Below are 23,230 nucleotides of genomic sequence, written 5' to 3' on the forward strand. Positions count from 1 at the left end.
TTTTTCGGATTTAGTATTTTTGACAGGTCTCGTGCTCGATTGGAATGACACTGATAAATAAATATTAAAAAAAAGATAGAGATGACGAATCTTTATCCGGAGGAATTCAGCGTCTTTAGATGCAGCTAGTTATCCTCCAGGGAGAGATGTGCGGAGAGAAATGCAGACAAAATGGCAACCCTCAAATGCATTGTTAAAATCCAACAGTGCTCCCAAAAACGGTAGATTGGCTAGGCTGACTCAAGAATTTGACAGTTTCGCTAGCTCAAGATGGCGTCTCCGCATATCTTTCCCTACATGGAAAAATAAAATAAAACCTACAGAATAAGTTCTTTTAACTTAAATTTAGGTAGTTTTGAGTTTTGCATCGCTTTCGCACTTATGAGCAGTCTTCCCAACTGAACATTGAACGCCATATTTGCTCTAGTTCTGTGCTCATCTTATACCCACATTTCGTGTGCAAACTCGAACGCGCTAATGCGTACCAAAACACGTGCACGTGTTCGTCTGCACATCCGAACCCCATGTGCGTACGCGGTGTTCGTACACACAGGATCTTGACACTAGTTTTCTCTTTCTCTCACTCACCATCACTAGCGTTGACTCATACTGTTTTGTGGTTGCCTTTCTTGTGTACGCACACGGTGTTTAAACCTAAGTTTGCACATCGTTCGCTTGGGTTCGGTGTTCGATGCAAACCTGTACACAAAGGCAAAGCATGTTTGAGGTTGAACGCGTGCACGAAATTTTGTACACGGGTACAAACTTGTCGATGTTCATGGGAAGACTGCTTATGAGTGTTGTCAAAAACAAAAACGCTGACGAATAGGGATTTCTTGAGAAAGTGGTCGAATATATAATCTGGCCATCTCCGATTCGACCAAAACTTTGCAGTTGCGTTCGGTTTATGAATATTTATGATTTCAGATGGCAGGTAGAACCAGGATGGCCAGATAGAATTCCTTAATATCGGTAAAGTCACTAAAAGTTTATCGGTAGGCCGGGTTTTTGTCCCAAAAACGTAGTGTTGACATAGAATTGTAAAATACTAAAAACACAGACCTCAGACCAAATCCAACTCAAAAATGGATGTTGCGTAGGATGTGTCCAAAATCAATAAAAATAGGTAGTTTTCGGTAGGGATAAGAAAATATCGGTAGTTTTGCCTTGGCCGTCTGTGAATCGGTAGGGAAGACCAAAATCGGTAGGACTACCGATAATCCGTAGGTGTATTGTGATTGTATATATCATTTCAAATCTAAATGCAATTAACAAGAATTTTCCAAAACGCGATAATTTTAGAAGTTTTTCGCGTTTCTCCATCATGAACTATCAACAATCAAATGTTTATCGTTTGAAACAAACAAAAAAGATTTTTTAATGTACAGTCGTGATTCGCTGGTTGGACATTTTTTAACTGGACCGCTTTTTAGTTGGACCTCCGGTAGTTGGACCATTGTCCAACTAAAAAGCATCTGAACGTCAAAATCTTATGTCAAATTTACTTTGACAAACAATCTGACAATTATTAGAGATGTGTAAAGATGCAATTACACAACTAACGTCTCCTTTGGAGAGATTTTGACATCTGTCAGTCGGTCCAACTAACGAATCAACTTCGTTAGCTGGACAGAGGTGTGGCCCAACCATCGAATCACGACTGTATTTGGATCATGGAGAAGCTATCAATAAAAAAGTTTTACTAACAACAACTTTCAACATGTTTTTAAAATTCATATCATTTAAAGTTAAAAATTTTATTTTCTTATTGAATATGATTCTAAATGCCATTTCAAATCACAATGCTTGTAACAATATTAATTTAAATGTAGCAGTTTTCGAATAAAATAGTATTTTCGATTGGAAATAGTAGGGGGAACTGGGCCAATTCGGACCTAGTAAGAGTTTATGAGCTATAAAACTGGAACGTGTCAACCGATTCACAAATATGTATTTTTCCTGAAAGCCTGATCAATTGCCCTCGTTTTTTTTCTAAGGCGACTTTTACCGATCTTTTGCTGTATTGTGTATAAAAGGTTCTGCGCAACAGTACATGAAAGGTCCGAATTTTCACCAGATTTTGAATTGTGAAAGAAAAAGTTATCTTTGTTAGTTAAAACTTTGAAGTAAATATTGAATAAAAAGTAAGAGCTGGGCCCAATTACCTAAAAATAGATTATGAGCTATAACGTGGAAATCTGTCAACCGATTTGCGAAAACTTATGTTTTCTTAAAAGTTCTACCGACTGCGCACACTTTCCTCTCGCAGGGTTTTTCGTGATCGCGTATCAGATCGTAAATACGGAAAAAGGCCCGAATTCTATTAAAGATATTAAATGAAAGATATTATCGGGCAGATTCAAAATCACGATAATGCATTTGACTTATTATATTGTTGTTGCCAACAATAATCTTGTTTTATGACTTAAACATTTTTCAAAAAGTGCTCCGTAACAACATGCGCCCCTAGCGCAGGCACACGAAAACTGAGAACCGCAAAATTTTATGAGATAAAACAGAGCTACACGACAGCCATAAAAAAGGTATATACGCTTTTCATAATTTTACCATAGCTGAGAAATAGCTGGGGGTCCGAATTGGCCAGCGGTCCGAATTGGGCCACTTCCTCCTATGCATTTAAAAAATATGTCCAAAATTGTTGTTAGGAAAACTTTCTTATTGATAGCTTCTCCATGATCCAAATACACTGACAAAATGAACATTTGACTGTTGATAGTTCATGACGAAGAAACGCGAATAATTTCTAAAAAGAGCATAATTTAACGAATTCATTGTTTCTGTTGACAAAAATTTCCAAAAATCTCGAAAACCACCGCGTTTTGGAAGATTTTTGTTAAAGGCATTTTAATTTGAAATCACGTTTGCAATCCGATTTAATAATAAAATTATAGTTTTTTTCTGTCAGTTTGTATCAAATTTAAAAACATGTTTAAAATTATCACCAGAAATTTCTTTGACAGATTGTTTCTCCATTGCGCAATTACATTTAAAATGCTTCTTTTCTCTTTAAATTTTAATTGATCACGGATAAAAAATGGGTGCCCTCGCAATTTTTTTTGCGAGGCTAAATCGTGTAATACTACTTCGATTTTTTTTATTATCCATACAATCAGAAATCCTGAATTTACCATTGCCATGTTCAACGACGTTTGTCCTGTTGTTATCTATAGTAAAGCTTTCCGCCATAGTTAAGTAGTTGAACGTTATCTGTATAACATTACGTAAGTGACACACATTATTTGTATCGTATTATTGGTAGTCTATGCTAATTTAAACAGCCTAGAAACTAGATGAATATGAATACAGCACAAGAGCTTTCATTTGGTTCATTCTCAAATTACTATACCATTGCATTGAATCATTTCAATGCTTCAACAAGTTTCTTTCATCAATTTAATATGCTGATTCTGGAACCTTCATGGTCAATAGAAATGAAACTTACTGATATTGTTATATTGTCAATAAAGCCATCGTGCCTTTTTTGTCAGTGTATGAAGATTCCAACTAAAATTCTAAAATCAAGCAAGAGATTTATAATATACACCGAAGCTCTTAAAATATTCTTCCTTAGTCCCTAGATATGGCCCCATAGCCTTTTTTGATTTAGTTTAAATTTTCCTTAAGGGGGTCTAACAGTGCAAAATTTAAAAAAATATTTTTGCATATTTTGAATCTCAAAGATTAGAAAAATATTAGTTTCGCTTTTTTGTGTTTCGAATTCATCTCGTCAGTAACTAGCGCCATCTGGGTGTCTAGATAGACGAAGGATCTAAAACTAGTACCAAAAGGGATCATCCATAAATGACGTAGCATTTTTGAGTGATTTTAACACCGCCCTCCCCCATCGTAGCATTTCGTCACAAACCTCTAAATACCCCCCCTGATAATTACGTAGCTTGACGGTAACCCTACCCCTCCCCTTGTCCCCGTAAAAATAAAAAAAAACGATGTCAGTTAGATGAAACTGGCAAGATTGTCGTGACATCAGGTCAACCCCTATTCCCTTTAAAAAAGCTACGTAGCATGATATGACCCCCTACCCCCCTGTCGTCACACATCATCACAAATTACAAAACTCCCCCCTCCCCCATATAATGCTACGTCATTTATGGATGGTCCCAAATTAGCACTAGTTAGACACAAAAAAATCTAAACAGTTCACACGACATATGTGAACGCCTAAAGCCACATGCCCCGTGTGATGTCCCGGGAAGCAAATATAGCTCTGGTTTGCTGACGAGAAAGCGAAGACGAACTCTTGTCTTTTGGTTGCAGAACCAAACGCCTGGTAGTATGCAATAAATTCCCAAAAGGAAAAATTGGACTAAACCGCTTAGTGCGTTAAGGGTACAAGACCTAACTTAAATTAAATTTTGCTTTTAGTCCAATTTTCCCTTTTGGGAATTTATTGCATACTACCAGGCGTTTAGTTCTTCAACCAAAAGACAAGAGCTCGTTTTCGCTTTCTCGTAAGCAAACCAGAGCTATATTTGCTTCCCGGGACATCACTCGGGACATGTGGCTTCAGGCGTTCATTTTTTGTGTCTAACTAGTGCTAATTTAGGTACTAGTTTTAGATACATCGTCTAACTAGACACTCAGATGGTGCTAGTTACTGACGAGATGAATTCGAACCACAAAAAAGCAAAACTTAATTTAAGTTAGGTCTTGTGCCCTTAACGCACAAAGCGGTTTCGTCCAATTTTCCCTTTTTGGAATTTATTGCAAGAAAAATATGCTCAAGAAAGGATTTACTCGAATTTAGCTTGGTTCGTCGGCTAGAGCCCATCAAACTACCAACTATCAATTTTCATGCGAAGCTGACAAAATCGGGTCAAACAACTGATAAAATCGGGGACTGATAAAATCGGGTGCTGATAAAATTGGGTCTTTAATTGTAGTATCATTATACATGTGCCTCCTTTATTTAAACAAGAAAATAACTATTTATTCTTCTCTATTTTCAGGTAAGTTTGCGATAAAACTTTTAACACGCTTGTGTGAGAAACGTAAGTATAAACAATATCTATTCTTCGTATTTTTTTGTCTCCTACCCGGAACTATGGGAAAAACCCAGAACTGCACTTGTGTACAAACAAGCGACTTGTTCGCAATTACAATGCATTCGAGTAATTTGCAACATTTAAAGCTACTACCCAAGTATCAATTGATGTTTTAAAGCACGCTACAAGTGCAATCTAAGTTTTATGAGTGGCTACTACCTTGAAACCTCAATTGTTATTAGGGTGGGGACACCCACAAACGAAAACTTGAAACCTTGGTAAAGTTTTTAATAACTAAATAATTGCAAATCCTATATTTAATCCTATCTCACATTATTCGTGATAGTGTAAGGTGGAATAAAACCGGTTGATGGAATAGGATTCTGCTGCATGCCGTCCACAAGTGCAGCAAATATCATATATACATAATATAGTCCACTACTGTGAATCCCATACGATACAAAACGGACATAAATGTAACGCCATGTTCGGACGAAAAAGGATTTTAATCTCAATAAACAATCATTCCGTGTTATCGTGAACTGTAGAAAGAAATGTCAAACGTGTCCGCGATTTAGAAGAGAAAGGTGGGAAAAATTGTCATTCCCTAATGTGTCTAGGCATATTTCAGAAATTTTTATAGACGCAATAAAAAGTTGACTCGAGATCTCGTCAAATGGAATTTATAATACTAGCTGTGAAGCACAAAAAATAATTTTCCAAGTAATTTTTCTAATAAACGCCTCTTTTTGAAAAGCGTCCACGGCCGGAAACCTATCTCCTGTGATTTTTTACCTAGTACTTAAAACTACAGTTTTTTCGATTTCTTATAACAATAGCAAGCGATGTACGTAGTATTTTTTGGATATTTTGTCAGAGTTGTCCATTTCCGTACACTCTTAGAATAGTGTCACAAATTCAAATCCGGCCAATACAATAAGTGCTTTTTAATTGTGCTTATTCAAAAATGGCCAAAGTTGTTTTTTGGGAGCAATTAGTTTTGTAAATTTTATCATTGAGAATTTTATTTCCTTTTCCATAGATACAGATTGCCTGCCAAATAATGACATTCAATGCGAATTCCAATTTGCGTGTCTTAGTGAACATTTTGTTTCACGCTATTCCCATTGTTTTTGATCCATTGTGCCCGCCAGAAAACGCACAATTATGCAATGCAGACAATATTTATAAACATTTGACTTCAAAGAGAAACTGTGCCAAATTTTGTATATGTCTGTCCAGTCTGTCCATTTCACTTTTCGTAGATGTTTCACTTTGCACTACAATGATTATGTAGTAGTTATAATCAACACATTAACATGTCAAATGTGAAATGTCTAAATTATGTTCGAGACAACAGTTCCTATTATTAATCATGTCATAAAAAAGCAACTGAAGCAATGAATTCGAATCTGCTGAACAGTTGTGTATCCCTTGTTTCTGCAGTTGGCAATGACCGAATTCAATGTTCCCTAGCTCAGCGCAGCAGGAGCCGGTCATCATAGAGACGATAGTAAGTTAGTGTATATCCTGTCGTTTGTCGAAACAGAACCTATCACCATTATCAAGCGCACTGTGCAAACACACCAAGAGGGAGCGAAAGAGAAACAGCAAGACTGGACCAAAAAATCCCGCATGTCAAAACATTTTTCCAAAACAAGCTAGCAAAAACTGATTCTGATACTGTTGCTCCTAACTGGCTGATGGCTGGCTAGCTGATGCCCCAGCAAGGCACGCATATTACGTACGGTTCGTACGTCCGTCCAAACCGATTCCCCACTGCAGCAGCCAGCACGAGCGTAGAGTGTGGAACAGAAGGCTTCGCTTGTCTGGTCATCGTGGTTTTATCCTGTATCCGCTGCTGTCTGCCCCGGGTCACCCTCTGTCTCTCTCCACATACAACACATAACTGGGTGAAAGGACTGCGGTGTTCAACGACCCGAACGAAATGGAACATAACAACCCTGGCAGGCAACAAATACGCGAAAGTGTATGCCAGTCTCATTATCATTATTGTCCAACCACCCCCACCTACATACTCACGGCTATACTAGATGATAGTACAGCGATGCCCACGAGCAGCGGGATCCGTCCCGGGTTAAATTCATCCCTTAAAGCCAACGAGTGCAGAAATTATGTTCACTTTGCCGAATCAGTTATTTAAAATGAACGATGTTTGGGGGTTATATGGTCTTTGGGATAATTTCATGGGGGATTCACAATTACCTAAATTTGGATCATGTATTCTGACCTCGAAAGTCAAAAATCACGTCGTAATTAAGGGTTACGACACTGTGGGTGATATATTAGAATATTCTTACGTACTTGTCAGCAAAACAAATAATTCGTTTGGCAAACCGTACGCCATGTACCCTACTCGCTTTTGATGGAGGGCTCACTATCTAGAACTTGTACATGTTTGTGGTGGTGTATGTCACTAGACCACACGTCGTGAGTGACGGATGGAGAGAAGTGGGAGGTTAATTATCGAGTTTTGTTTTCAGGGTATCGAGGAGAATATCGAGATAATGTTAATGTTTAAACTGTAATTTATAATATGCTTCCAAATATTGGGGAAACCCAGAATCATGAGTATGTTTCAGATTTCATGGATTTGGATTTCTAATTCCCGAACCAATGCAAAAGTGGAAGAAAGTTACTTTTTGCCATTTGCATATAGAAAGGCACTGCAATGTGGTTATGATGTAGCACTACCACCTTTTGTAGCAGGAGCACCCTCCATAGCTGGGCAGTCCTTAAACAACAATTGGATCAATCATTTCTCATTAATCATATTCAGCATTTCACTGCATGAAGGGAAACAACAAAGGAATTGGGTGGACGGTAAGCAACTTCGCTTAAACGTATCGCGAAAGCGTTAACGAGTTAGATCTGTGTTTTATTCTCTAATTAGAAAAATATCATGGTTGTGGACGCAACAAGTGGTAATGAAAAAGCAAGCTCATTTCAAATAGGTCATTCGACAGTAAAAACAGAAGACTACATAATCTTCACAGCTTCTAAGTGTTATTGACATGTGTCATATGTAATTTAGTCGACCAGTTCAAATTAGACAAACTCGTTATCCACCTTTTCACTCAATGGAAGGCAATTTCATATCAGTGTCATGGATTTTTTTCTGTGCTATGTCTCGCTGTATCTGACATCGCATCGCTGTATCGCAAGGAAGCCATCTCGGCCCAATTATATTTTTCCACTCTTTTAAGGAAGTCAACACCAAATTACAAGAATCATATATTCCGGTTTTCGATTACACAATGATTACAACAACACAATGATTACAATTTATTCTGAGAGCTGTACAACTTCAGTATACCACGTATAAAGGTGTTACGATCAAAAGAACGCTCAACTTGAACTTGACGCATTTTCTTTCCAACGTGCAATAAAAAACCTAGATGCTGAACGCAATAAATTGGATCAACGCAAGGCTTATAAACCGTGAAATAACTACCACGCCAGGACAATAACTTTGAAAACAAATAAGGGATGCCCTCAAGGCGGAGTTCTATCGCCCTTATTGTGTTAATTAGCTCTCAGCCAACGTTAAACAAGCCTGGAGTTGCTTAGACTAAACAAAAAAAGCTATGCATCATGACAGGACTACTTACCGGACACTGTCCGAGTAAATATTATCTTACGGATCTGAAAGTGAAACATCCAAGCATCTGCTCTGCGATTGCAGTGCATTGATACAACGCAAACTAAGAGTCCTCGGTGAAGAAACGCTCGAGCGCTTTGATATTTGGACTGCAAATCCCAAACAGGTAATAAGCTTCATTCGAAGGGGAGTGCCTAACTGGGAAGAGTGTGTATCTCAATAATAGTGATATGTCAAGGAAGGGGCAAACTACAATAGATCTAAATACTGGTCGCAGTGGTTCGTCTCCTACAAAAAAAATCAAGCCGAGTAACCCTGTAAACATTTTAATCTACTAGCTGGAAAAGTTGAACTCATATTGTACCTTCTCATCTTACTCCCAACAGAAACTAGCAGTTGTTCCATCATGTAGCTTTATCTACACTGAAGAAATAAAATATCGTACTGGAGGTGGACGGAGCGTAGTTGGTAAATCGATTGCCTTGTACGCAGCGCACCTAAGTTCGAGTCCCTACCCCGCACATAGGGTTAGAAATTTTTCATAAGAGATTTTTATAACCCGAAGATGCGAATGACCTTAACGTTAAAACCTCTATAATCGAAATTATCAAAGCCGTAGCGTGGTCTTAATTTTGCGCCCATTTGGTGTTTACTTTGTCTTTCTTTTACAATTCGTCATTCAAAAAATAATTTGTGTACATTAGAGTGCCCAGAAAAATAACGAATTTTTGAAAACTCTATCGGCCCACCCCTGAGTCGATTCCTAGTCCCACCAGGAGTACTTGCTCCAAATTTGAAGCAAATCGGACAAGTTTAGCTACCGGACCAACGTGCCTGAAGTTTGTATGGGATTTTTCGACAATTTACATGGCTAAAACCCACTAAGTCGCATTTTCGCCGCTAGGTGGCACGATATGCATCGTACTATCACTGTAAGTGAAAATAAGAAAAATAATTTAATTGCCTACAACTTTGTCAAAGACTGCTAGTCAATTCGGCTTTGGTAAAAGAAGTTATTAAACTTTTAACGAAATGATGTCTGAGTCAGTTTTGCATGGGGCCTAGCAGCGCATAGTTGTGGATCGGTACTCGATTACCACCAACTATACATTTTTGTGAGATAATGGTTATATTTAGCTGAATAGTATATTCGCAAGAATTGTAGTACAAACTAGGAGTTATGTTTTGGTTAGAAAATTTTAGTTCCACCTGTAACCGCATAACACTAACTTTTTATAGAAGTGAGATAGAATATCGAGATGTTCGGAAGAATTATTTAAAAATGCTTGCTCTACAACTTTTTGGAAGGCACCTAATGTCTATCTCTTTTCGTTAAAAAGTTAGTGTTGGCGCCATCTATGCGGTAAAATGTGGAACTAAATTTTTCTAACCAAAACATGACTCGTATTACTTACTATAAATCTTCCGCACATACTATTGACCTAAACCTAACCATTATTTCACAAAAATGTTTTGTTCGTGCGAATCGAGTACTGATCAACAATCATGCACTGCTAGGCCCCATGCAAAACTGACTCAGACATCACTTCGTTAAAAGTTTAATAACTTCTTTTACCAAAGCCGGATTGACTAGCAGTCTTCAACAAATTTGTTGCCAATTAAATTATTTTTCTTATTTTCACTTTCAGTGATAATATGATGCATATAGTGCCACCTAGCGGCGAAAATGCGAGTTAGTGGGTTTTCTCCATGTAAATTGTCGAAAAATCCCATACAAACTTCAGGCACGTTGGTCCGGTAGCTAGACTTGTCCGATTTGCTTCAAATTTGGAGCAAGTACTCCTGGTGGAACTAGGAATCGACTCAGGCATGGGCCGATAGGGGTCATTTTTTTCCTGTCACTCTAGTGTACATGCATGACACACATATTTGATTGCCGTTCATTTCATGTAAATACCACAAATCTTTTTACTGTATATTTATGAATTCATGACGCTAGATGTTTGAAGGCGACAGAGGACGCATCTGTTTAGAAGACTGTATATTAGGGTGCCAGTCGACATTCCATGGATTTCTACAACATTTGGCATGCAAAACATAAATAAAAACTGCATTTCCAAACTCAGGTCCCATCTCAATTTAAAAATTTTCCTTGTATCAAAAGGCATTTTTTCAATACTACACCAGATATTCGACGCTTCATAACATTGTTTTCGATTGCGCTTTAATTTTGCATGAGGAATTTTTGTTTTTTTTTTTTTTTTTAATTTTGATTATAGAAGTTTTAACCTTAGGGTCATTCGCCTCTTTGTCGGGTTAGAGAAATCTCTTTAGAAAAATCTCTAACCCTATGTGCGGGGTTGGGAATTGAACCCAGGTGATCTGCGTACAAGGCAATCGATTTACCTACTACGCTACCTCCACCCCCGAATTTTGTTTCCAGGTGCAATACTTTGGAGATGTGTACAGTTTGAAAATTCTGGATGACCATAAATATTGGCACTGTATCGTATATCAAGTATACTGAGGAGACAAGTTTAGGAACTTTGAACTGATTGGTAGATTGTTGATTAGGGTGCATATCATTAGATTTGAATTACCCGGGCAAGGGCCGTCATGGTTTTATTTCAGACAGCACCCATCTTTTTGTAAAAGAAAGTGTACCAAAAATGCTTTTGTGATCAATTGCTGATTGAGTTTTTCACATATTCTTCGATCCATTTTCCAAGAAAATAAGTTGCATCCAGTCATACATCGAGTGAAAACAGATGACCACATTATTCCTTTATTCAGACTTGTCCTCATGATTTCTATCTCATCCTTCATATTCTACAGTTTTCACTTTGCGGCACGTTGCGAACTCTCCTGGAATGACCCCAATGATCTTAAAATGGATGTCGAACAAGATTCGTCATCAAAGATTCCGAATTTGCATTAAAAATCAAACAGGTAGTCCGCTAAGTATTCTAATATTCCACAAGACACAGAAGTATTCAGCTGTGCCAGATAACTTGAAAGTTCGCTTCGATGAGCGCAGAATTGTGATATTTTGTCTAGAGCAATCAAATGACGTTACTGGTGATAATAACTTACGCGTTTACATACCCGCTCACAAAGTTGAGATCAATGGTGTAGGTATCGATTCGAACTTGGCATGCGTGGATCTACTGAAGGACGGGATGGCTGTTTCAAAGACCCCTTGCTCTAGTGATCGAAGATTTTCGAAGATTTGACAATCGCACCTGACGGGACTAAATGGTATGTCTCTTCAAACTGTTCTGCAGGATCGGTTGTTTGTGCCGCCCGTCATGCATGCAGTATTACACTAATTACAAGCAAATGGATCTTTGTAGCAATAACTTTTTTTTGGTTCTCGAGAGCCATTCAATATACCTGCAAGAGGAAGCTCTACCACAAATCCGAAGCAAACAGCACCTGGTCTTAGACCTCTGATAAGAAACAGGGGGTTTCCAACGCTTCCAGGAACACCGAAAATTTCATGTGATATTTCAACCAGAGTGCAGTATTGGTTGGACCTAGGTTGGGAACCGGTAGCTTTATAGTATTGCGGAACTCCTGTCGGCATCAAGGAGACATTTTACAATTTTTACGGTACGGCATGGGGTCACTTTGTCGATAATAATTAATCTGGCCAACTCCACGATCTTTGCTAGAGCTTTAAAAAGGTGCTTTACTGCCCATGACCACATTTTCGTTCTCTTTGTTTCCACGAAACTGAGAAAACGTGCGGAAAAAGCTTGCAATAATTTTAGCTATTTTTGTTAAAATTTTAAGTCTTTGTCTTGTTCGTTGTTTATTCTGGACTAACAGGACCGTGACGTAGTCTTCTGGCACCTTTGGTAGAGTCTCAGTTATGCGCCTTTTTACTGTGTACAATAATATTGTGTGTACATGGGAATGATACTTCTATCCTGAATTATTTTATGGCTTAACCTCACTTGTTTTATAAAACAGACCAAGATTTTAGCGCCCTTCTGGTTTGCGCCCTTGCCAGGAGCCAACCTGGCCAACCGCACGCTACGGCTCTGCTGATTATTTTTCTGGCCTTTATCAAAGCAGAACCGTTTGTATACCTGTGTATATAGGCGACGACACAATCGAGGTAGGAATACACGATTTGGTACCGTGTACTTCTAAGAACTTTGCTAACCCCAAGAAAAAAGTACCCTTAACAGGCAATACAATAGAATATAAATAATTTTTAAAAACTGTTTTTTTTTGAGATTTACATTTTTAACATAAACATTTGTTTTTGTGAAAAAATGACACATTTTTTCAGTCTACTTTTTTTTTACAGAAGTATTCATTCTTTGTAACTCGTTCTCAGATAGTTTAACTGTATAAAATACAGAAATCAAACAAAACAAATTTGAAATTAATGCACGTAGAAACGTCTACGCCCTTTTGTAAAATTGTTCCTGCACAAAAAAATTGCAATTGGCAGAGGAAATCATGGAGACGAACGCAACTGCGAAATTCCGTTCGAATGGTCATATTTTGCGGTCGACCGGTTTCTCATGGACTCCCTCTATTCTTGAATATTATCTTTTATCGACATTTTATTTAAAACAATTTGATTTGAATTGATGATTTTGGCTTATTTAAAAAAAAATGTTAACAATCGAAAATTTCGTTTTGACGGAAACTTGACGTTCCAAGTCTATTTTTGTAAGTAGGGGTTTGCCCACCACTCGGGTTCTTGCTTTCCCGGCGGACCCTTCTTTTCAGGGCGGCCTAGGTGCTTTTTATCGGAATTTCGGATGTTCGTATGTAAACAAACAAAAAAGTAAACAAATAAATTACTTTTACCGTATATTCTTCCTCATCTCTTCACTGTTGGTCGTTTCACACGGTCCGCTGCTGCTGATGATGGCGGGAAGGCGGACGGTTGCTTCTGACCGGCCGGATCTACAACGGCGGCCGTTTTCCTGTGGTCGTTGGCTGCTCCGGCAGCGGTCCTTAACAATTAGCCAGGGAGGTGAGCTTTGCTCCTTTGTCGGAACTTCCCTAGTGACGGTGGTGACAAATCGCCGGATTCTTTACTCGCGGCAAAGAATCCCGGAAGACACCGCAGTTTTCTCCCCGGGCAAGGCCGTTGCCTTTCCTGCTTTCTTCTCCTAGGATATTAGCTGTAGAGGAGAGCAACGCTTGTTCGGCTTATCCTCTACAGCGAGAAGGGCGGGCGCTTAGGAACCGATGCGATTAGCCGAAGAAACGAAAACTCCTTTCCAATTAACGTCCCCCGACGGCGATCCTGCACCAGTTAATCGTTTGACTGAACCACGGGCCGGCACTTTCGACGGGAATCTTGGGCCTTGCTTCAGTCTGGACCTGTTAAGAGAAAAGCGGATGGGAACTGGCCCGAATTCGCGAACTGGTCCTGATCCAGAATAAACCAGTTCGGTTCCATGAACTGGGCTGGATCCGTGATCTGTTCCCGGTCTAAATAGAAATCAGGTATCTGGAACGCAAGATGAATGTCCGGACAAAGTATCGTATCGATTTAAAAAAAAATCCGGATTTCATACTGGTTTCTGTCTGTATTTCGGCAGATACTGGTTTGGCTCGGTACTAATACAATCACGGGCCGAATTATCTTGCATACGAACAAAGCCGAGGTTGACATATTCTGAAAAACTATTTGGTTGTGTCATGCACATACATGTGCAGCTGCTGAAGTTCGCTATTCCATCGTTTAGTATCTTTGCTGTAATATGGGTTTAATGCCGCAATACGCAATTGCATGGTCTATTACCAAAAAGATAATAGAATCTTACCCAAAAAGTAATAGAAACGTACCCGTCGAATTTAGGGTGCACTAAACTGTTGTTAAGAAACTGGCTTTAAACCGTGAAGCCACCATCTATTTTTTTAAATAATTACACCGCAAGATTTTTGGAACCCAAAACTTCAGATAGTCTCCAGTTTTATTCGGTAACTCTGTGGTGGCTACTTCTCAGATTGTTATTGTTTCAAAAATGAATTTTTCGGTTTTTATAGTAGTAGCATATTGTATGATAATAGGTACAAAATTGCTGTGCATAGTTCCGGTCAAATAGTGCTAAAATCTAGTTGTTTTGTTCGGTGCAACGGCAAATATTCGCATTCAAAAACTGGTTTGGACAGAAAATTTCGAGACGTTAGAAGCATTCCCTTTCAAAAAATAATTAACATCAAGGTTTCCTGTAATTTCGGATACCGAATGCTTGGAAGGAATGGAGTTAACAATCAAGAAATCAGCTATTTAAGATATCTTTGAAAGCCAAATATTTATTATTCAAGGACTCAAATGTCTACAGTTCCTAGGTTTTAGAGATTATTTAATGAATTCAGGAATCGAAGAATTCAGTTAAAAATTAAGATACGTACACAACAACCAAGCGATCCATCATTGCATAAAGTTAGAAAATGAAGAAATCAAAAACTTCAAGATTCACTGATTCCGATGGCCAGTAGAAATTGTGAAAAATCAAAATCTAATGCGGTACACAAAAACTAAGCGATCCATGGTTTCAAGAAGTTAGAAAATGAAGGAATCAAAAACTTCGAGATTCACTGATTCCGATGGCCAGTAGAATTCATGAAAATCAAAACCTAAGGTCAACGCTTTAATGTATATGTTTTAGACCGGCACAAAAATTGACTTTTTTCGGAAAACCACTCAATCGAATGGTAATTGGCTCCAGAAGCCCCATTCCAAATACAAACTTGTTCGGATGCTTCTGCTTTACTCACACGAATTTTCACTTTTGTTTCTTAAAATATATGAAATATTGGCAATGGGAACAAATTCTTTTGATCTTCAAAGTTAAATAAGTTTGTTCGGTAATCTCCAATGATTAAGAACCTTACAACAAAGTTGTTCGTTATTAAAAAGGCTACACTACTTAAAGCCAAAATATGTAGAGTAACTGTGGGAGCTTTTATTGAATTTTGTTTTTTTTTTTAATTTCCGATCTTCCATATATTTCACCATAGAAACTTCAAAGCTCTTGTGAGTGAATTAAGTGGCTCACATTCGACATATGGCTTGTAGAGCTAATTAACACTTGATTTAGCAGTGTTCTGAAAAAAAGTTAAAAAAAAGTTGGCTGTCTAATATGTATACGTCATAAAATCATCCTCCGTCCCTCCACATTTAAACATTTCAATGTTGCTAGTCAGCATTAATCATTCTCGATTTAAGAGTTGTTCTGATTTATTACTCATTACCACAATTATCGCTGTACTTTAACGATCAACAGTAACGTTTTAACTGATTTGAAACGTTCCATAAACGCATAACTTCTAAACTACCTAATGATTGCAGTTCTGGCACTCCACAGTCCGTTAATTGATTGATGCAATTAACTTCACTTAAGCGTAAATCATTAAACTTTATTACCTCTATCGAAACCCGCCTATAAGTATGCACTGCTGCTCCCGCCAGGGACAATACCGTTTAATTTGAAGTGGTGCCTGTTTCCGGCATCATGTCCTTCCTATACACCGCCCCACATCGGAACACTTCCTCGGAGAGAGAAATGGCAAGGGGCAGACGGAACTTTTCCCTCCCCCCCCCCCCCAAAATGAGTTATGTTTATGCACTTTACGTTTTGCGCCTCAGTTTCGCCAAGGCGGTCTACTTGCCGGCGCCTTTTCTTGAGACCGAAAATGTAACTCCTGCTGGCGACAGATGGCGCACAGTATCTCTGGCGAAGTCGGTTGCCCCACGCGCCTGCTGCTGTTGCGCCCATGTCGGAATGATAAATATTGTTGTTCCGCAACCCTTTGCGCGGCGGCGTTCTGCTGTACAGAGACTGAGGAACGGGAAAAAAAACAAAAAGAAAGGAGGTTAATTTATTAGCTTTGAGCATCTTGCAGGCGTGATACGGGTAATGCAGTCTTCCCTTAAAGATATGCAATTGGCGGTTGGTTTTGTGAGATCGATAACACTGATGTGGGGTTTAAATCAATCGGGGCTAGATGATGATGGCTGTTATGGCGACTCAGATACGTTCTTTTGAGAGGAAACGTGCATAAGAAGATCTACTTGTAAAGTGATTCCTTCGTGACGGTAAATAGGTATTTCTCGATTCTCGCAGTCAAGTGGAACACTCGATGGCGCGCTGGTTTTCTTTTCACAGAGAGGAATTGGGTTTGACGGAGCTATGAAGCGTGAAAGTGTCAAAGTCGAAACTACGTGGAAAATCTTAATCCCACCATGAATGGTGTAGAGTTTCCTGTCCGCTAACAGAAGGATGAGAGCCTCCTCCTGCTGCTTGCTTTGACTGGGTTAGTGAGTTATTCACTCCCCCCACAGTGCTGGCGGTATTGGTGAGATGCTGCATGTGCAAGGCATGCTTCGACGATAGATTATTAAATGGAGAAAATGCATTTTCCTCTCACGCAAACACGCGTCCTGTACTGAATGTTCAGTGGTTGAGTGAGAGAATCTAAACTGTGATTCGCGTGAACGTGTGCGTGCCGAAATGTTCCGAAGCACGGATTCTGTGCAGAAGCATCGCCTACTGGATCCTGACGATGCGATGGCTGGTACACAGCTTCGGGAAAAGGGATCTGCTCAGTCGGTGCTGTGCAATACTCGCGATAACTGATGGTCCGGATAAGTCTGAAAGTGGAACGAGAAAAAGTGTAGGATAAAGGAAAACGTCTACCCCTCACAGTATCAGTGTGAAAAGTGAGTGTGTTTTTTGGCAGCATGTTTGGTGTTCATGCGACGGCTCCGATGGAAAATTTGGCACGGGCACTTTGTCCTTGCTCCGATTGTGGACCGTTTTTGCTGTTCCGGGCGGCCCGACGCCGTAAAAGTGTTCCAGATTTACGGCGCCGATCGAGCGGTTGGTCTTTCCGGCAAAAATCGAGCAATGTGGCGTCAAATCAGCAAGCAAGTGAATTCGATTTGGATTTTGATGCGGGTGGATTTGAGGAGTGGGAGGATGCCAGCTCTCAAAAGGTGACCAACTGGAAGTAGCACAGCTTCCGTAGCAGCTCACAGGCGCCTGAGCAATTCTTACAGAAGTAGTAGCAGTACAGCATTCCGGCTTTGGATAGCTACCTAGATTAGACGTGGTTTATGAGTGTGCGTTTTTTTTTGTCTCTAGTGTATCCTCATTTCATCTCATCTTCGGGATTCATGGCGCCTATAGAAGGAGCACCCAGCACCACCATTATCAACATTATGAAATACTGGCTGGCTGGCTTTTATCTCCGCCAGAATGGAGGTACAAATGTGAGCATAACAAGGCATTAATGGGGGCAGCTTTTGTTACATTCCACCGGTTAGAAACCGAGGGAAAAAAAGCATTCGGGTGAAATTGTTCTTTTCCTGTGACGTTTCCAATTATGATAATTCCGTGCAACCTTTTCTCACACATTTTCCCTTCTGTTTCTTTGTTCGTTTGTGATTTATGTGCTTTTTTTTTTCTTTCTGCGCCACATTTTCTCACTTTTTCATACAATATCGTTCGTTTTTGACCCTTTCCCACCCTCTTTGAGGCAGACAACAAACCACCTGAATACCTACCAGATCAAACGGGTTCAGTGTCGCTTATGCGGATCTGCAAATTGCGCGATAATCTGTTTAAAGGTATCACCAGGTTTCCGAGTGGGGGCACCATTCTGAATAATGGAAAAAAAAGAAGTGAACCACGTAGGACATCAATCGATACTTTCATGGACAGAAACACACATACATACACACACACGATCGGGTATGTGAGGAGCTTACACAATCTGGATTAGTTCCTCGTCGTTGCATTACGGGTATGGTTCATTCGTTAGTACCACATCGGTAGTTGGCAAGGGACGAGACAGCACCTTGCAGCATAATCCCCGTAGGGTGCGTGATGCAGCCAGAATCCTGAACCTATGGGCTTTTATGTTGGTGCACTTCCTTACCGCCAGAAGCGATGATAACGAAGGTGTGAACATGAAAATATTTGCTTTACCAGTACACAAGTAGTGCAATTGAATGACTGTGTAATACCGCAACTCCCACTTTTTGGATATTTATGTAATTCAGTAAAGAGGCACTTTCAACGAGTCGAACGTTAACGGTTCAAGTCCAGGTATTATTGGCAGGGCTGTAGAGAGAAATTACGGCCTCTATAATCACGGTATATTTTACGAACACAAACGGATAAGCTCGAAATCTATCTGAAAAAATAGTTTTCTGCTATTACGTATAGTGCATAGATACCTTTGTGGAGAACTATAGTAGAATACACTTAGTGCTGTTAATTCAAATGATTTTTTTTCCATTTCAAAGGATGTTACGGTCAATTCTTTTTGTCGTTTATTTGCCGTTGGTCTTTGTCCGCACTGGGTGACTATCACCAACCCCAGAGAGGTGATTTTGCAGCCAGATATCGGTTCATCAATACATGTTTTTTTTTTCCAAAATAGTTTTTTCATGCACTCTTTGACGTAAATTTTCAAGATTTTGTTTCGGAAGGGGCTTAAAACTTGTTGCATAAATGTATTAATTCTGGTGACTTGTGATAGTTACTGGAAGCTGAATATGATTTTGTAAAGTTCTTAATGAAAACAGCTCCAAAACTTAGACAATATACAATATGTTATCTGATACAAGAAAGGCTATAGTAGATCGACGAATTTTTGCCTTTGAATTTGATTTTTATTGTTAGTTACAATTTTCACCGCTGAAATTTGCAAACATCGTCGTGCAATTTGGAGCCAAAAATTGAAGCTGTCCAGCGCAGAAATGATGTTCCCGATCTCCTATCACAAATTAACCTCTTACGCACCAACCCATGTCCTCCGTCCTCGAACACTGCTGCAGCCTGAAATGCGCAAACAGACCGATTTAAGAAATGATTCGTTGCTTTAACGATTATAGCGACATCTTCAACTTCGTCATTAGTTTTACACAGTTTCGTAACCGTTTGTTCCCACTTTAGGTCTTTTCTTTTTAATTTACTTCATTAAGACTCAGTGTCAGATGGGCTTCAATTATTTATATTCAAATATATGAGAACTAAATTCGCTACAAATCTTTTGATCAGGCAGGCGATATGTAGATGCGGAGAAACGGTTCAACTCCTATTTTGTTCAAGTTTAGAATATTTTCAATTTAAATGACTATTTTCGGAAACATTATCAGATAAGTGACAACAACTAATTATTTATCTCTTTATGTGTTCAGAGTTTTCCACTTATCCTATTTTTTATGGAATTGATACTTGCTATATCATTAGCCAGGCTAATTTTCCTATGTAAAAGTAGGTTCCTTCTACTAGATTCTTGAAACTATGGCAAAAGGCAGACCAATTATTTTGCTTGTTAACATGTAAAGTGTGTGCTAAAACAAACTACTGATTTCTCTACAAAGGATAAATGGGAACTTTAGCTGTATTAACTTACAATCTTGTCAAATCGTTGGGATTCAATAAGATTGCCTAGATTAAGCAAATATATTTGAGTACACGAAGGTTATATGTTTTCTTTCCGAATTCATGGATTTTTGGACAATACAAAAGATTTATTTCGATAAATTAATCGACTGAACTAACTGGAATTTTACCTACTAGAGGATTGTTCACTAATCGAAAGGAAAATCCTTAGTACTGATTACTGTTATCTTCAAATTAACGTAAATTTTATGAATTGTAACATTGATGACACCACCAAAATAATTATAAATATGGGTATAATCATTAATTTTATTATCACACTTGTTGCTGAGAAAACATCGCACTTGCTTCTCTTGTGCCGAAAAGTGTTTCTTTTAGATTTTTCTGGTTTTTAAATTACTGCAAATTAGTCGATTCCTGTGAATCTCTTGCAACATGTTTGTCAGCGGTAGTGTGAAGGCCTACTGTCTAGTACCTTCGGGTATTTGGATTTGCTAAGATGTTTGCAATTACACTTTCTAAGTCAATTCAAACATGTTGACACTAATCTACCCAGTAATTGATTCTTTTTTTAATTTGCTCAAGTTTTTTTTACAATCATCATCAAGATGGGAAGTGATGCACGCCTTCTTGAAGAAAGCTGTAATGCTTTTGGATTACAGGTTTTTTACCAAAAGTGACGAATACGTAAGGTGCTTTCGAACATGCCGTTTTATTCAACCCAAACTGAGAGGATCAGAGCGCAATTCTTAAAGCACTCGTTCTGAGTGCATAGAAAAGACAGAAGAGATGCTCTTGATGTGACGTAGATTAGCTGATTCCTTTTTTCCTTCTCCGTGATTTATGCTCATTTCTCTCATTTTATTCCAAAACGAATAAAAACAGACCAAGAGACTGCCATATACTGAAGACATGAAATCGAAATTATTGGACTTGTAGATTCAACCAGTCACAACATTTTAGTCGCAACAGTGTTTTAATACGGAACAAATTCCTCGCATAAAAATGAAGTTTTGTGCCAATGAAAATAATATTGCGTTAAAATGACGCGAAAGCAAAAACTGTCGTCTCGGCTACATCGTTCTTAGCAAATTAATATATTGTTTTTGCCTATTACGATTGAATGTGATGCCTAGTATCTATAATAAAAGTATAGAGTGTACAGACTTAACACAGAAATTCAAATTGGGTGCAATTCAAAAACTTGTTATTTGAATTTAAAATAGAGTTGTCAATATCGAGTATTACATATGAGTTTTGTTAAACGTGACAATCACTTGCGATGCAGAGTTATAGTGCTCAATCGTCCATAGGACTTTTTTAAATAATTCGTTTAGTGAAGTCAGCTCAATGAATTAGCTAATCGGACCAGTGTTTTTTATCTATGTATATCTATTTCCAACAATAAAAATAACAAAACGAGAATTAATCGTTGTCCAGCAGATTTCGCGCAAGCTCTTAGCCATTGCACGTGGATACCTGTTTACGAGGCGGGAAAATGTCCTTTTTCGTCGCCAACTGCGTATAGGGGGTCGTTCATATCTCTCTCGCTATTGAATACTTCCGTGCCATCATCGTGCTTACTACCTTTATGTTCGCAGATATTGGATTTCTTCCTTGCTTGTTGCTTTTATGAGTGCGAATTTCCTCAATGATTGTGCTGGCTGTAAATTTTGAGATACTTGATGTAGCTTTTGCCGTTGTCAGTATTACCTGAACAGGTCCCACAGATTTGGTAATTGTTTATGTTCAGCGGTTTTTGATCAGGCTAATGTGCCATTTTTCACAGAACTAGAACATACTAGTATGTCTTTGATATGTGCAAAGAATTTTATGTGTAATTGTATTTTCTCATTTTGTTTTGTACTGCATTTCTCTCAAATGTGACATGAATCTGCAAGCAAGCGATATCGAATCTTGTAACTATATATATATATATATATATATATATATATATATATATATATATATATATATATATATATATATATATATATATATATATATATATATATATATATATATATATATATATATATATATATATATATATATATATATATATATATATATATATATATATATATATATATATATATATATATATATATATATATATATGAATCTCTTAATTTTAGTATTGCCACATACAACCATGTGTTTTAAATTATTCAATATAAATGGTTTCGTCTTGGCTAATTTGTTGAACGCTATGAGCGCCGAATACCTGTCATGGCAGAACTCGATAAAGGTGTCTATCGTAAGTCTAAGATCCATTTTCACCTTCAGAAAATGTTCCTCATCACAAATACTCGGTCTTATGCGAGTCAGCAATAACCATTGATTGTAATCACAGTATTTGGCCGGAGCACATACTCTTGCTTCTGCGAGTCACTCATCTCGACAGATTACTAGGACAAGAAGTATACTAACAGTTTCCTTTGTTCTTCAGGCAAGGCACACAATATAAAAGTAACTATATTCGTCGTTCGCTTCGCACTGGCTCGGACAGAAGCATAAACTACACTCAGTTTCGTTACTTTTGGTTTTGGTTGTTGGACACAACATTTTTTTTAACTTTTTCTCAATAATTTGCTCACTCCAAATGAGCTACAAAAGTGATAATCATGATTTTTAATTTTTCTTTTAAAACATTTCGGGTAGGTCTTTAGCCCCCTAGCCTCACCCCACTCTAGCTACGTCCCTGGTTGACGGCCTCGGTTTCAATGAAAATGTTGCGTTTAAATCCACAGATACAGAAAGCCCACAAAACCAGCTATTTCTGTGTTAATTGCGACAGCTTCATATGCTTGAAAATATCGGTCAATTTTCCCTTCCGGTTCCCATCACTCTGGTGTCAGCTGATTTGGCAACTTTTAACGATTTCGCTAGCTCGGCATGCACGTAGTTCGGATACAGACGAAACGAGAACAAAATTTTGCTGTGTTGCTACTCTTCCTTGGACGACACTTTTATAGCTGTCATAGGAAATGTCAAAATCAAAAATGAGGTATCTTTTTGCACGCAGGCAAATAATTTTTCAAATATCGTGCAAAGAAATGCGTCTAGCACCCAGTCATGGCCAGTCTAAGAACCCAGTCATCGCCGTTCTAAGAACCAAATGTCATCAATAGATTTAGACTCGCGTGGAGACATGAGATAGGAGACTTGTGAGAATTCAACCGAGTGACGATGAAACATCGAACAACAAAAATCACGTCATAAAA

At 38.4% G+C, this 23,230-nt stretch overlaps 1 protein-coding gene across 12 annotated transcripts in view; it reads left to right on the forward strand.

Moving 5' to 3' along the window:
• LOC131693853 (talin-2) overlaps nt 1-23,230 on the forward strand; it is a 202,212-nt gene that overhangs the window by 103,719 nt on the left and 75,263 nt on the right. For 5 of the 12 annotated variants that reach the window (XM_058982061.1, XM_058982070.1, XM_058982071.1 and 2 more), the window contains exon 1: nt 17,210-17,584. The exons of 6 other annotated variants lie outside the window; for them this stretch is intronic. In XM_058982061.1, coding sequence (XP_058838044.1) covers nt 17,330-17,584 — 255 coding nt within the window. In that variant the 5' untranslated portion in view covers nt 17,210-17,329. Of the gene's footprint in view, nt 1-17,209; nt 17,585-17,623; nt 17,861-23,230 lie in introns of those variants that run through there. One more of the 12 variants, XM_058982062.1, reaches the window with a different exon arrangement.

This window comes from Topomyia yanbarensis, chromosome 3, assembly GCF_030247195.1.
Source record: "Topomyia yanbarensis strain Yona2022 chromosome 3, ASM3024719v1, whole genome shotgun sequence".
NCBI classification, from domain to species: Eukaryota; Metazoa; Arthropoda; class Insecta; order Diptera; family Culicidae; genus Topomyia; species Topomyia yanbarensis.